The sequence below is a fragment of the Oryctolagus cuniculus genome, chromosome 17, assembly GCF_964237555.1.
Source record: "Oryctolagus cuniculus chromosome 17, mOryCun1.1, whole genome shotgun sequence".
Lineage (NCBI taxonomy): Eukaryota > Metazoa > Chordata > Mammalia > Lagomorpha > Leporidae > Oryctolagus > Oryctolagus cuniculus.
The window spans coordinates 19039729-19054511 of record NC_091448.1 but is presented as its reverse complement, the minus strand read 5'-3'; the positions used below and the strand labels follow the sequence as shown (position 1 = coordinate 19054511).

At 65.9% G+C, this 14783-nt stretch overlaps 2 protein-coding genes across 11 annotated transcripts; one reads left to right on the top strand and one right to left on the bottom strand.

Moving 5' to 3' along the window:
- Nucleotides 1-567: 567 nt before the first annotated feature.
- Nucleotides 568-14553, bottom strand: UBTF (upstream binding transcription factor). 10 transcript variants are annotated; one of them, XM_051825725.2, is made up of 21 exons: nt 14309-14553; nt 10633-10757; nt 8894-9069; nt 8377-8460; nt 8123-8278; nt 6041-6105; nt 5662-5782; nt 5199-5309; nt 4701-4834; nt 4446-4587; nt 4314-4355; nt 4112-4225; nt 3848-4003; nt 3391-3546; nt 3194-3304; nt 2748-2836; nt 2466-2655; nt 1796-1843; nt 1624-1695; nt 1397-1540; nt 568-1304 (listed from the first exon to the last, which is right to left on the bottom strand). In XM_051825725.2, the coding sequence occupies exons 2-21, from the start codon at nt 10688-10690 to the stop codon at nt 1179-1181; spliced, it is 2295 nt and encodes a 764-aa protein (XP_051681685.1). In that variant the 5' UTR covers nt 10691-10757; nt 14309-14553; the 3' UTR covers nt 568-1178. The 10 variants fall into 10 exon arrangements, with proteins under 10 accessions (XP_051681685.1, XP_051681684.1, XP_008269797.2 ...); XM_051825724.2 differs by lacking the exon at nt 14309-14553 and adding an exon at nt 13615-13744; XM_008271575.3 differs by lacking the exon at nt 14309-14553 and adding an exon at nt 13157-13295.
- LOC138846133 (basic salivary proline-rich protein 2-like) lies at nt 10894-12093 on the top strand. The gene is made up of 2 exons (XM_070060897.1): nt 10894-10905; nt 11344-12093. The coding sequence occupies exons 1-2, from the start codon at nt 10894-10896 to the stop codon at nt 12091-12093; spliced, it is 762 nt and encodes a 253-aa protein (XP_069916998.1).
- Nucleotides 14554-14783: the final 230 nt, after the last annotated feature.

The following is a 14783-nucleotide window of genomic DNA, read 5'->3' as shown; positions in this document are numbered from 1 at the left end:
CTCGTGGGCCCTGTCCCAGCTGCAGGAGGGGAGAGGGGACGGGCCCAGACCTGAGAAATGGAGGACGCGGGAGTGGGGGGTGCAGCAGCCGCAGGATGCGGGACCAGTAGAGTGCCCGACGTTTTTCTCCAAGCCCAGTCCAAGCCCTGGGTGGCCAGGGTGACCCCTCAAACGTGCTGGGGACACTTTTTCCAACTAAAAGCTTTAAGGTTCCCACTGTCTTCTTCCCTTCCCACCTTCCTGCTGGACAGAGGAGACCAGCCACAGCGGAGATGCACGCGACCCCGGCAGAGGCCACATCAGAGTGGCTTCGGGACCTATCCGAATGCAACTGGTGACCAGGGTCGACAGCTCCCTGGCTCTCACAGTCCTTTTTCTAGACCCAAAAGTCCAGGGTGGGCCCCAGGACAAGCCACCTTCTCTCTTACTTACACACGCACACACACAGGTGCAGCCGTGCTATGCACAGGACACACATCAATACACTCTCCTCCACGCGCATCAAGTCCCAAACCCACCCCCTAAACCCTCCCTCTCCCAGAAATGACAACAGAGGCAGAGCCGGGATCGGTAGGAAACGTCTCGTTGACAGCTCAGAGCTTAAAAAAAAAATATATACACATATATAAAAAACACTTCTGCCCCTCCCCCGTGAGTGGGTCCCGGCAGCTCCTGCCTGCAGGGGGCAGGGGAGAGGGCCATCAGGGCAGTGCCAGTTTCCTCACAGGCACCTGCCCGCCTCTCCCACGTTCCCTGCCTCCAGTTCCAATGCAGGGGTGGGGGCGTAAGTCCTCCGGGAAGGAAGGGGTCCTCCCCTAGCTTCCACCCCACCTTGGGTTGGGCTGCAGGTGTGGAGGGCCTCACTGAGCTCCTGGGACCCCCACCCCCACTCCCCTGTCCATTGTCCATGCCGGAACCGCAAGTGCAGAAGGGGTGGGCCGGGCCGGTCCAGTGCTGGCTCAGTCTGATGGTTGCTCTCCCTGGAGGACCCTCCCCCCCCAGGGCAGATGGCTCTGAGGCCGTGGAGTCCCGGCCTGGGCTCCTCCAGCCCCCTACCCCCACCGTATATCGTTAAAAAAAAAAAAAAAAAAAAAAAAAGAAAGAAAGAAAGTGGGGGGCCGGGGGGCAGGGGACAGAACATGGGGGAAACAAGGCGGCGAGTCGGGGCGGGCCGGGCCTCAGTTGGAGTCCGAGTCGGAGGAGTCCCCTGAAGAGGAGGAGCTGGAGCTGCTGCCCTCGGACTCGTTGTCCTCGTCCTCCTCATCGTCCTCCTCGTCGTCCTCCTCATCGTCCTCCTCCTCGTTCTGCGGGAGCAAGGCCGTGAGCTCGCCAGGAGGCCCCACTGGCAGGGTCGGAGCCGGCACCCTCCCCGTGCCCACTGGCCCGCCAGGCCCACCTCGTCGCCGTCCTCGCTCTCATCCTCACTGCTCGACTCCGAGGAGTCCCCGCCGTCCTCGGAGGAGTCGCCGTTCTCATCATCTTCCTCCTCCTCATCCTCGTCTTCATCGTCCTCGTCATCCTCGTCATCCTCCTCCGACTCCTAGGCGAGGCAGAGATGAGCCGGTGGCCCCGCCCTGTCCGCCCCAGGCCCCGCCCCACCCCAGGGCTGGGAAGGCTCCTTACCGACTTGGACTGCAGGGTGGTCCGGCTGGACTTGGGGTTCGGGCCCCGCAGCTTGGTCATGCTCTTCCGTTTCTGCAGGAGAAGGTGGAGAGGCCGAGAGAGCAGCCCTGAGTTCCAGCCCTCAGGCTGGCGCCCTGCCCCAGCCCGCCCGCCACCCGCTCCGAGGACTCACGTTGGAGATGTACTCCTTATACGCGGCGCGGTCCTGGGGAGACAGGCTCTGGGGAGACAGAGGGGAGGGTTGGATGTAGACCTGAGCGCGCAGGCAAGCGCAATCACAACACCCTGCAATCCGGGTCTCGGCAGGCAGCCCCTGGGGTCTGAGCACACAGCGCCAGCGATCCAGCGCCTGAGGACGCCTCCAAGCCATCTCCAAGCCACACTAGGCTGAGGCTGCTGGGTCCCGTGCTCCTCCTGTGGTTGTCCCCAAATGCAGGCTCCGCAGGCAGGGCCTTCCTCGACTAAGAAGTGGACTCCCGTAGCCTGGGTGTCAGGCCCAAGCCCAAGCCCTAGGGCCATGGATGAGGCGCTGGGGCTCGTGGAACTTCCGGAACACCAGCCCGGTCCCCACTCTCTCCCTGGGCCCTCGGCAGCGCTGGCTGAGCAGGACACGCGTGACTCCCCCCACTTTACAGGAGTGACTGTTCAGCCGAGGCACACAGGGGAAGCTCAGAGGCTGGGAGCCAAGCACAGGCTGGCCCCAGCTCGAGAGAGGCAGAGGCGGGCTGGCTGGAGTTGTTCTGACCACGTGCTCCAGGGCGAGTTCCTTAAGCCATCAGAGCCTTGGCTCCCTGGCTGCCGGGTGCCCGCCTCTCCCCCTCCGGAGGCCCCCGGGCCCTCACCTTGACCCAGAGGTCCAGGTGCACCTTGTACTGCTTCTGCTGCTCCTCGGCCAGCTTCTTGTAGTGCTCCTTCTGGCTCTGCGAGATGCGCTGCCAGCGGCTGCCAATCTCCACCATGCGCTCTTTCAGTGGCAGGTGGTTCAGCTCGCCGTTGGACAGCAGCTCCTGGGAGAACTTCTGGTAACCGTTCCTGGGGGCGACGGGCAGGGCAGGCAGGGTCAGGACCCCCGCAGGGCAGCCCCCTCCCCAGCCCCAGGTGGGTGGCGGCCGCGGGGCGCTCACATGGGCGGCTTCTTGGGTTCCCCCTGGAACTTCATCTTCTTGGAAGAGTTGGCGGCAGCCGGAGGCGCCCTCATCTCACTCAGCTCCCTCTGTGCAGAAAACCATGAGGGTCACATCAGCCCCACCCCATGCCCGCAGCCCCCTCATCAGGCTCTCCTATGTGCTAGGCAAGGGGGGGAAACTGAGGCAAAGTTGGAGAGCAGCTTCCTAGTAACACACAGTTGGGACAGGTGTCAGTGCTTTCAGAGTTGCTTTGGTATCCCCACGAGCCACCTGGGGGGGTCGCGCCCCCCCCCAGTTTAACTGAGACAGAAGAGGTTTGCTCAGGCTCAAACAAGCCATGCTAGGATTCCAGGCTCCAGAGGCCCACGAGCAAGGACTACCCCGAGGGAGGTCCCCTGGCCTCCAAGGCAGGAGGTGGTCCCATCCCGCCCTCCCACTCCCACCTCATAGCGCTTTTGGTCTTCGGCCGCCTTCTTAATCCACATCAGCTTTTCCTTCTTCTCCATGTTGTTCCAGGTCATCTCCATGGCTTTCAAGGCCTTCACCCGGTCGTTCTGGGGGCAGACGGGGCGATGAGCTGTGCAAGGGGTCCCCAAGGGCCCGAGGCTGCCCTGCGAGCCCTGCCCCACTGCCCTGCCACCTTGAAGCGGGCCAGGTAGTCGCCGATGACGCTCTGCTGCCAGATCTCCTCGGCTCTCTTGGGCGACTCGGGCAGCTTGCCCCGCTCCTCGCGCTCGGCCCCGGGCTTCCTCTCCGACTGCGCCTTCAGCGCCGCCTCGCGCGCCTTGTACTTGGCCTGCAGCAGGGGAACCGCACAGGCGTCAGCTTCCCCGCCGCCCGCAGGGGGCGCGCGACGCCCAGTCCCGCAGCAGGAGGGCGGGGCCCGCGGCCGCGTGGGCGGGAGCAGCTGTCTCCCGCCTGGGGCTCAGCCTCCGCCCACGGGCCTGCTCCCCGGGGAGCCTCAGCCCTCAGCTGACAGCTTCCCGCCTTCCGGCTCGGCTCGCGGGGCTCCCAGCCCCGCCAGCTGAGCGCGGGCGCACGTGCGGGCCGCACGGGGCGAGGGGAGGCGCAGCGCTGGGCTCCCGGGCGAGCCTGACCTTCTTCTTCTCGGACAGGTCGTTCCACATGCGAGCCAGCAGGCGGGTCAGCTCGCTCTCCGAGAGCTCGGGCCGCTCCTCTTGCAGCTGCCGCCGCTTCTCCTCGGAGAAGATGAACATGGCCGACACGGGCCGCTTGGGCTTCTCCGAGCCCCCCTGTGCAAGTGCAGAGAGGGTCGGGGTCCACGGGGTGCCGACGGGGGAGCCCTGCCCCAGCCCCGACACCTGCCTGCCCGCCGAGGGGAGCCGGGGGAGCCTGCCCACCTTGCCTCCTTCCTGGGAGGGCTTCTTGGAGGCCGGGCTGGTGGCTTGCTTCTTGTTGATGTTCAGCATCTTCTCCTCGCCCAGGACCCGCTGCTGCTCCTCCTCGGGCAGGCTCTGGCACGGAGTGGGGAGGGCAGGGGTGAGGGCTCGGGCTCCCCAGGGCAGCCTCTGCCCAGCGCCCCGACCTCAGCCCGACGCTCACCTCGAGGAAACGCAGCAGCTCCACCTCGTAGTCTTTCTTTTTCTGGGAAGGTAAGGGGAACCGCGGTCAGCCTTGGGCAGCCTCGCCGGAGAGCCCGCAGGCCCCAGGGGCTGCGGCACGCGCGCGGCTCACCTGGTCGCACTTCTTGTGGTAGGCGTCCTTCTCCTTCTGCGACAGCAGCTTCCACTGCTGGCTGCACAGCACCATGCGCTCCGTGCTGGGCACGTCCTTCATGCTGGCCATGAGCTCTGCGCAGTACAGCGAGTAGCTGTTCCTGTGGGGATCGCGGGAGGCGAGGCGGCACCCCGTGAGCCACCTACGTGCCCGCCACAGGGCCTGGCCCCCGCCTGCCTGCCCGCCCGCCCGCCGCCCGGGAGCAGCGCTCACGGAGGTGGCTTGGTGGGTCGCCCGTCAAACTTGTCCTTGAGCTGGCGTTCAGCCTTGGTGAGGGTGGACTTGGTGATACCCTCCTCACTGATGTTCAGCTCGGGGTGCTTCTGGATATAGTCCCGCATAATCTCCTGCAGAGCGTGTGGGGGGGGGACGGAGGGCAACGGGGGGGCGGGGTTAGCCGGGGCAGGGGGTGGGGGAGAGCCGCTGGGGAGGGCAGGCAGGGAGCGAAGCTGGGGTGGCCGTGCGTCTGCCGCATCCCGTCTCCCGTCGAGGAGGCCTGGTGCCCTGCCCTGCCCTAGCCTGAGACCTCATGGGGCTGGGGGTGGGGTGGGGAGGTCGGGGCAGAGGCGAGGGGCCCAGAAGGCCCCTCCCTCGACGGAGGGGTGGGGAGCGACTGCCCCCCCGCAGAGTGCGGTGGCCACAGAGTGAGTGAGTCGGGGACAGAGAGGCTCGTGAAGAGCCGGACGGGGCGGAGCGCAGCGGAAGCCTAACCTCGTACTCCTTCCGCTGCTCCAGGGCCTTATGAATCCATTTCAGCCTCTTTTTGTCCGAGAGCTGAGACCACTGCTTCCCCAGGGAGTCCTTCACCTCCTTCGTAGTGGCCTGCAAACCAAAAGCCGTCAGACACACGCAGGCAGCCGGGGTGGGGGGGGGAGGGGGGCGCAGAGGCCCCCGCCCCCTCAGGCCACAGGAGGTCACGTCAGTGTCCCCCACAGGCCAGGAGGGGAAGGCGGGGAGGCGGGGATTCCGCCTGGGTGCGAGGGGACAGGCGCACACGCACACGCACACGCACGCTCGCACACCAGCTGGCCCCGGGCCCTGTCCATGCAGCCCACCCCTGGGGAGGGGCCTCCTCTCCTGCTCCCCTGCACCGTGCCCGGCCAACCTGGCGCGGCTCCCCCGGGCCTAGGCTGCGCGCGCCCACCTCCCCGGCTCCTCCTCGGCTGCCACTCACATCTGGCCGCACTTTGAGATACACTTTCTTCTCGTGGGTGTACCACAGCTGCTGGGGGGTTTTGGGCTTCTCGGGGATGTCCGACTTCTTGGCATTCTGGATGAGATCAGGGTGGTCCTCCCTAGCCAGGGCGCGGGAGCGAGGGTCAGCGGAGGACACTGCCAGGGCAGATGGGAGCTAACTGTCCCGCCGCCCGACCCCCCGGGGCCTCCCAGCTACAACATAGCGGGCCACGGCTGCCTGCCTGTCCCTGCCTGCAGCAGGATGCTAGGGTCTCCGTGGGACCCTCAGGAACCGCCAGCTTGAGGCTCCGGCCGGCGCTAGTCTGTCTTGCCGCATCCGGTGCCCCACGGCCCTCCTCCGGGCTCCACTGCCTTACCTGAACCGGGCCAGGTTTCGCTCGAACTCCTGTTTCTCTCTCTGGAAGTCCTGAATATACTTCATCTGGGGGGAGGAGGGATGGGGTCATCCAGGACCCAAGGCCTGTGTCACCCTGAGCTTTACAAAAGCCCCCCAAGCCCAGCTTGCCAGCTCCTGCGCCCCCAGTGTGTGCTGTGGAGGACGGGAGGGAGGCCCGCGACTTCCCGTGAGCCGCGAGCACCTCACACTACACCCGTGGGCTTAGAGCCACAGACATGGGCGCTATGGGGCTCTCCCACACACCAGCTCCACGGCCTGGTCACACTGCCAGAGGCGGGACGTGGCTCTATGTGGCCGCACGACAGGCCTGGCACAGCTGGGGCTACCCCAGCGCCTTCCTGACACCACAGGACCCGCACCACACAGGGGCAGGTGGCTTCGCTCCTGTTACTCCCTTGTCTTGCCGTCTGCGGCAGCTGAGTTCTGCTTCCAAACCCTGGGGGGGGGGGGCTGGGGGATCCCCCCCAGAGTGAATTCCTGCAATGCAAATCACATCCTCCCCTGTGTGCCCCCTGAATCCAGCATGTCCCCCCCAGCCCACTCCTGGGGGGGCAGCTGCCTTCACATCACATTCCTTCCCATATGGGACATCTTCCGATCCTTGTCAGCCATCACCTTCCTTGCCTCCCATGCCTTCCTCCAGGCTCCTGGCTGGCCGGCTGGGGTCCCCCTGCCCCTGCCTTCTCTTCTGTTCTTCTATCAGCTCGCGCCCCTCCCAGTCACCTGACTCCCTCTTTGCCTTCCTCACCCACCTTTCCTGTCCTGGCTCCCAGGCACCGTCTCTCCCTTTCACAACAGCAGCACTGCAGGCGCCAGGAGCAGAACCCGGACGTCTCTGCCCCAGCTCCGTCCTCCTCAGGCAAAAAGCCCGTCTGGAGCTGTTGGGAACTGCTCTGATCCGGTTCCCCCTCCCAGAGAAGTGACGTACCCAAGGCCCCACACCCAGCCAATGGGTGGTAGAGGCACGAGACCAGGCCCCAGACTGTCTCCGTTTCTTCTGTCCAATGCCTCCCCCCACCCCCAGCCCCACTGCTCAGCTCATTTGCCCGTCGGCCTGTCCCTCCCATGCTGAGTGGGGGCTGTGCACAGTCCGCTGCCCAGCGTCCTCAGCAGGGGCTCAGTGACAGCTCCAGCAAAGCGTCCTCCCACTCGGCTGGGGCAGAATGGCTTTACCCAACCAAGCTGGCTCCTCTCGGTTCAACACCAAGGGCATGGGAGTCCGCAGCCAGGGTATACGAACCAGAAAAAAGGGTGGTGGCTGGTGCCACCATCTTGAGCTGGCTTGTGCCTACGTCATCTCCCAGCAAATGTGCCTCTTGTCTCCCGCCCCCGCCCTTCACCCAGTTCTCTGCCTGTGCCGTCTAGACCCCTGCCATCGCCGCCCCCCCCCCCATCTCATGTCCAGTCTGCGGCGCTCCTCCAATGCTTTGCTACCTGTCTCTGCAACGGACCCCCTGAGCTCTGGGCTCGTGTCCATCCTCGCTTAGGAGGCCTGGGTCAAAGTTAATTTCCTCTGATGGTCTGGGGCATCACCTCATCTCCGCAGGGAGCAGCACGAGGTATCCTTGGGTGAACACATGTGCGTGGGGAAGGCATCCATCTAACATGTGGAGCCCGGGACTCCAAGTCTGTGACCTGAGGCCCTTCACCCTCCTGGCCCTCAGCTCCTGGAGCGCCAAATCCCAACAATCTCTCTGCCTGTCAGGCAATCATCAAAGGAGCCCACAGAGTGAAATTTCACGGGGGTGAGGAACTGCTAGGCAGGCCCAACAGCGAGGGCACACATTTGGGAGGAGAGCTGGAGAAAGCAGAAGGCCGCCGACTGTCTAGGCCCTGCCTCAACCTGGCTTCCGTCTGTGACAGTGCCTTGTGCCTGATCGTGTGTGGGCCTGGCCACCGGAGAGCCAAGACCCTACTTGGCTGTACCAAGGCACCCGCATCCCTCTGCCGGTGGCCTACCGCGCCCCCACCTGACCCCCACACACCATATCAGCCGCTCCCAGCCTTTCCCCTCCCCAGACCTGAGCCCCCCTCCCCCCACCTTCTTCTTCTCCGGGAGCTCCTTGTATTTCTTGGACAGAATCTTGGTCAGGTCCAGGTTGCTCATCTCAGGATGGAGTTTTGCATACTTGGCCCGCTTCTCCATGAAGAAGCGGAAGTAAGGGGTGAGGGGCTTCTTTGGGAAGTCTGGGTGTTTCTGGAGGAAACAGGGACACAGGCACAAGGCAGGTTAGATGCCACCCGTTCTGTGGACCTGTCCTCCCCTCCCCTCGGCCCCTCCCCCTAAGCACTCACCTTGAGTTTTTTGCCCTTGTAAGGGTTTTTAACATGTTCCTGAGCGTCAAGGATCAATTCTGTCAATGTACGGAACTTTCTCACCTGGAAGACAGAGGGAGCTGGGTGGAAGGAGAAGCTGGCAAGAGGGAAAGCCCACCCAGGAGTGCCCCCACCCCCTCTGCTCTCCACTGGACTGAACTGATCAGCAGAGCAGAGCCCCACGCCGGCTGCAGGGGCCCAGGCAGTCAGCACACGCCGGGGACCTCAGTGTCGCTATCCACTCAATCCCAGACAACGAGAACTCCAGGATGGACAGCATTTAAGGCACCCAGAGAGAAGGCAGAACTGCGAACTCCAGGCCAGTGCTGTCAACCGGCCCCATCCAAAAGGCACAAGGGCAGGCAGCGAGCTACCAGCAAGCACAGGAACTCCACTCCCGGTCCTGTTCCTTCCTGTTTATAGACCTCTGCCACCAGCAAGTGCACATGTGTGTGCGCACGCCCATGCTGGGGGTGGGGGCGGGGGTGCCGGTTACCTCATTAGAAATCTCCACCCATTTGAGCTTGCACATGTCTCCAGAAAAGTCTTTGAATGCTACTTTTTCCCAGTCCATGTGCGACTCGGTGGTTTTGAACTTGGAGCTATCATTGGATGGAAGGTTGTTCTTCATGCATTCCAGCAAAGTGAGCATGTCTTCCTGGGACCAGCGGTCTGGTGAGGAGCAGGAGAGAAGACATCACACCCAGCTCATGCACCCTCTCATTCTGCTCCCCAGTCCTTAAGCAGGCTTCCCCAGAGCAGCCCAGCCCTTGGTTTTCCCCCTAGATACAGGCCCATGGCCCATGGCTAAGCCCTGTGAAACCCGCAGCCACACTGGAGGAGGGCAGGGACTCAGTCCACCTTCCCAGGCTACCGTCATTCCCTAACGGGCCAGGCTGCCACTGTGGGGCAGGAGGGTTGTAAATGGAGCTCCTGCAGTTTGGGGCCCTGTGGGAAAGCACTGAGCTTATCAGAGGGAGAGAACTACTGTGGCATGCTGGGTAAAGATGCCACCTGCAATGCCATATGGGTGTCAGTTCGATTCCTGGCTGCTCCACTTCCGAGTCAGCTCCCTGCTAATGGCCTGGGAAAACCAGAGGAAGATGGCCCAAGTGTTTGGGCCCCAGCCACCCATGGAAGCTCCTGGTGCCTGGACACTGGCTGTTGTGGCCATCTGGGAAGCAAACCAGTGGATGGAAGAGCTCTCTTTCTCTTCCCTTTCTTTCTGTAACCCTGCCTTTCAAATAAATAGTTCTTTAAAATAAAATGTTGCCAAGTTCAAGTCCAAGTTCCAGGTGGATACCCTAAATACACAAGGACTAAGAGGAGGTGTGGGCATGTAGGACAACCTATACAGCCGTCTCTCCAGCACAGATGGAAATCAATACTGGAGGCAAGGCCATTTCACCAGCCCCTGCTTCCTGGCCCCTCAAGGCAGACCAGAGAACTTCTGGCAACTAAGAAACAAGGGATAGAAATGGAAGAACCGTAAGGCAGCTCTGACATAAGGCATGCAGGTGGGCAAAAGCTCCCAGAATTCCAAGCTGTCTTCCTGGCCCAAAGCTTCCAGGAGGCCAGAAAAAAAAAGGGGGGGGGAGTGGGGCAGACGTAGACCAGCAGTTTTCAGCTTGAGAGCGCGCGTCAGGCCTCTCAGGGGTGACAGCCCTGGAAGGTGGGCTGTGACAACACTATCTGAGGCTCTTCGTTTTCATTTGGTAACCTGGGCCAGGCTTCCTGCAGAGCGGGTCACATGGACCCATAATCCTCTCTCCCCTTAACGTCCCACATCACGGCCAGATGCTCAGCTCATCTCAGCCTCCACCAGCCACGATGGGCCGGCTGCTGCACAAGCCAGTGCTCCAACCCCTGTGTGTCTGCACCACTGGGGGCTTCTCTCCACCCGCCTCTTCCAAAACCTCAACTCTCGGTGACAAAAAAATCCAGAAAACCTGCCCAAACCCTCTTGCCCCTATTCCAGGACACTAGGAGGGGACCCCAGCAGGAGGGCAGGCACCAGCGGGGAGCGGAGGCTACGTAACTCGGGAGTTGTAGGTAGCCACCTAACTGGGAGTTACCCAGACCCCCAGCTCCAAGGGTAAACACTCAAGACACCCTCCCCCAGATCAGGGAACAGCAGACGGGAGACAGCCCCTTGGAGAGGGGAGTAAGCCCTGCAGCCAGCCCTGTGGGAAAGACCCTTGTAAGTTACAGGGGGCCGGGGGCAGGAGCCTTTACCTTGGCCTTTGGGGGCGGCCATTTCCAGGTCTGTGGGACAATCGGCTTCTCCGTTCATCCTCCAGCTGTCCGGCCACCTCCTCGATCGTGCAGGCCGGGCCACCCGGGGTCAAAGCCACCTCACCCTTTAGAAGAGACACCAGTCCCCAGTGAGGCAGGCAGGCAGAGAAAGGCGTGCGGGTTTCTCTCCCACCCCCCTCCCTTGGGGAGGGGGGCGCAGGCCCACTCTCTGGGAGCCCCAGCCAAGACCCCAAGAGACTTATGGGTCCGAGGGTGTGGGAGTGCGCTCCTCCTCTCAGCCAAGCCCCCTCCCCCAGCCCCTGCAGCCTGGCTCCGCGGCGTGCGCCCTCCCCTGCCCACGCGAGAGACTGCTCCCAGCTCCCGCGTGCAGCGAGCGCCCGCCCTCCACCCTCCTTCCCCCACCCCGGCCAAAAAAAAAAAAAAATCTCCTCCTCCTCGGTGCGCCCGCCCCGGGGAGGCCCCAGGCTGGAGGGCGGGGGAGGAGGAAGGGCGGGTAAAGGGCGCGCGCGGCCACGGAAGCGGGCACGCGCCCCAGTCTCCTCCTTCCTCCTCCTCCCCCCGGCCGGTTCCCCCCGCCTCCGCAACCCGGCGGGGACCCGGACGCAGCGCAGCCGCCGCCAGCCCCGGAGCGCAGCGGCCGCACCGCCCCCGGGGACCGGATCCGGATTCCCGCCGCTCCCCCCTCCCGAGGTCCCAACGCCGTCTCCGCTCGCCTGGGCGGGCGAGCAGCCGGAGAGAAGCGGCCTAGCCTGCCCCCCGCCCCCGAGCCACCCACCCCGGCCAGACGCGCCGCCACCGCCCAGCCACCCCGACGCGCACGGAGGAGCCCGGCGCAGAGGCGCGACCGCGGCGGGAACCGCCGCCTCCTCCCCCGAGCCTGCGGCCCAGCCCCGCCGGCGCCCCCGCCCCGGCCTCCGGGGAGCCGAGCCAAGGAGAGGGCGGGAGGACGGCGGCCGGGAGGCGGGGGCGCAGCGCTCACCGGCCCCGCCGCCCCCTCCGGCGGCCGGCGAGAACTGCGCCTGCCGGCTGGGAGAAGCGCGGGCTCCTCCGCCCGAGGCCGGGGCTCGGCTCGGGCCTCGCTTCCTGCCTTCCCCTCCCCCGGCGTCCTCCCCAGTGCCCCGGTCTGCTCGCGTCCAGACCCTGCTCGGAGGCCGCCCCGGGTCTGCGCCGGGGTGTCCGCCGCTCCCGCGGGTCTCTCCCTGGCCGCCCCGGCCCCGACCCCCAGCGCGCGCCCTCAGCCGCCTCGGTTACCCGGCGCAGCGCGACCTCCGGGCTTCCCGCTCCGGCGGCTCCCTCCCCGGCTCTGAGCGGCGGCGCCCTCCCCCGCTCGGCCGGGCACAGCCGCAGCTCCCTCCCGCGGCGGCAGCGGCTCCTCCTCCGGGCGCGGTGGCGGCGCTGGGGCGGCGGCTGCTGCTGCTGCTGTGGCGGCGGCGGCTGTAGCTGCTGCCTGCTGCTCCTCGCGGCGAAAAGCACAAAGCACAGCGCCCTCCGCCTGCAGGCAGCCCGCCCGCCGCCCGCCCGCCGGCCCCGGCCTCAGCTCGCACACCCCCCGCCGCCGCCGCAGCCTCCGCCGCCGGAGCGGGGAGGAGGAGGGAGAAGGGAGGAGGAGGAGCGGGAGGGGGGGCGGGAGAAGCGGGGCAGCGAGCGCGTCCTTCCCCGTAGAGCGCACACCGACCCCCGGGGAGCGAGCGCCAGCCCGCCCGCCTCGCCGGCTCCGCTCCCTCCCACAGCCTGCCCGGGCGGGCTCCGCGGGGGGCAGCTGGGAGGAGGGGCGGGAGCTGGGGGGACCCGGGCGGCCGAGGCGGAGGGAAGGAAGGAGGGGAGGGGGGTGGTGGTAGTGGTGGTGGTGGTGGCGGTGGCGGCGGCGGCGGCTGCTGCTGCTGCTGCCGCCGGGGAGGGGGGGGGGCCGGGGCAGGGAGACACGCAGCCGCCCGGATGGCGGCGGGGCTCGGAGCCGAGGCGGGCGGGCGGGCGGGCGCCGAGAGCGACCTCGCCAGACCCGCGGGGGAACTAGCAGGCTCGGCCGGCGCGGGAGGGAGGGCCGAGGCGCGGCCGCGGAGAGGGTGCCCGGAGGGCCCCCCGGCGGCCGAAGAGGCTCGGGGGTGCCCGCAGTGCAGCCCCGGACCTCTCCTCCACGGCCTCCCAGCCCAGATCCGGCCTTCCAAGCCGGCCCTCTCCCGCCTCCCGGCGCGGGCGGTTCGCGCCCACCTTCCCCAGAGCGTGGCTACTCGCTCGGGGTGCCGATCGCGGTGCCAAGCTTCGGCGCCTACTTCGCCGCCGAACGGCACACGCGAAACTCGAAAAGCAAAATATCCTTGCCAAGGGGGAAAAAGAAATTCCCTTCGCTCCTTACACCCAGGAAGCGGCGAGGAGCCACGGTGGGAGCCGGTTCAATCCAGCCCGGCATGGCTCCCCAGGCCTGCCTGGGCGCATGGAGATCGGCGGCGCGGCCGCTCGGAGCAACCCCTCTCCCCCGAAATCCGTGGCGCCGGGGCTCACTTACCGAGCGTGTGGATGGGAGCGCGGGCCGGGGACACCTGGGGGCGCGGCGGGCCGGAGAGCCGAGCCGCAGCTCCGCCGCAGCCGACTCCGGGGCAGCGAGTCGCCAGACAAAGCCCGAGATGGCGAAGCGGAGCGACGGCTAATGGCGAGCCCCACGCGCCGCGCTCCGCCCGCCCCGCTCCGCCCGCCCGCCTCGGCGCAGCGCAGCGCCGCTCCGAGCGCTCGCCCGTCAGAGCCGCCTCGGCGCCGCCGCCTCCCGGGCCACCGCGGCCTCGCCTGGCCCCTCCGCCTCCTCCGGGTGGCTCAGCCTCACCCCTTCCCTCCCACCGCTCTCGGGGCTGCGCGAAAATTGGGGGGAAAAAAAGGAAAAAAATTTTTTTCCTCTTTTTTTTTTTTTTTTTTTTTTGCAGGGCGGGAGTGCGGAGACTTTGGGTCTTTTTGCCCCCAGCTCGCACTCACCTGCGGAGCCGCCGGGAGGGCCGGGGGTGGGGGCGCGCGGGGCTGGAGCCGGCGAGCGCGGGTTGAAAGCCAGCCAAGCTCTGCAGCGCCCGACCCGGGCGTGTACGCCGCCGCCAGTCCCCGCAGAGAAATCGTCCTCCTACCCCCGCCTCCATCGCTCTGCGTTTCTCTTCCAATCAGCCGGTCGCTTGGCGGCTCCTCCATTCTCCGGCCAAGCCCGCTGCCTAGAGCGAGCTCCACTCCTCCATCTGCTCGCCCGGCTCCTCGCTCCCCTGCCGGGGCCGGCGAGGCGCCGTGGGGCGGAGGGGGTTTTGCGAGGGAACCTGCCCGCTCCCCGCTCCCAAGGCTCCGGCCCCGCCGCCGCCCGCCTCCTGCTTCTCTCCTGCGCCTTTCCAACTCTCCCCTGTCGCCACTGGCGTGTGTCTGAGTGTGTGCGCGGTTTTTCTTTTTCTTTTTTCTTTCCTTTTTTTTTTTTTTTTTTTATTGCTCTTTGCTTTTGCAACCCTGAAGCCAAAGCGAGGGGGAAGTAAAGGGGGGGGGGTGTTATAAAAAAAAAAAAAGAAAGAAAAGACAGAAAGAAGCTCTTAGATGAGCCATCTCGGAAGACCGGAGCGGCAGCGCTCCTCGCCCGACCTCCGAGCCCCGCGGGGCCGTCCCGGGTTTGGAGCGAGCCTCCTTCCCAGCGCCCCCCCACCTTCGCCGGGCTGAGGATACGTGGAGTCCGAGCAAAAAGTTCTCCCCTCGGGTCGTCGTGAGGGGTGGCAGGGTGGGAGCTGGGAGGTTTCCAAAGCAGCAGCAGCCGTCTCTCCTACCCGGCTTCGGAAGTGGGCCGGGGTGGGAAGCGAGAGCCAGGTCCCGGCGGGCTTACGCGGAGAGGCTTCCGGGGGCCCAGTCGGTACCGGAGGCCGCGCCGCGCGCATCTCCCCCTCGCTCGCCGCCGCCTGTCCCCTGCCAGCTCCCCCTTTAATTTTTTTTTTCCTCCTCTCCCTTAATCTAATTTCTTCCAACTCCACCTTTGTTGTTACCGGCGTCACGCCCGGACCAGCCAATCCCCGCCACGCAATCAGCTTGTCAAAAAGGCTCGACCAGCCCGGGGAAAGCAGGCCGCGGGCGCTGCCCCCCGGCGGCGGTGGGGAGCCGCGAGGGGCGCCCGGCACCCGGGCCGCGCG

Excerpts from the sequence above, each read along its gene's own strand:
- UBTF (XM_051825725.2), bottom strand. The coding sequence starts at position 10,690 with ATGAACGGAGAAGCCGATTGTCCCACAGACCTGGAAATGGCCGCCCCC. Across the intron at positions 8,461-8,893 it reads GGGTGGAGATTTCTAATGAG|GTGAGAAAGTTCCGTACATT; the intron begins GTAACCGGCACC and ends TCTGTCTTCCAG. Across the intron at positions 8,279-8,376 it reads ACAAGGGCAAAAAACTCAAG|AAACACCCAGACTTCCCAAA; the intron begins GTGAGTGCTTAG and ends TGTTTCCTCCAG.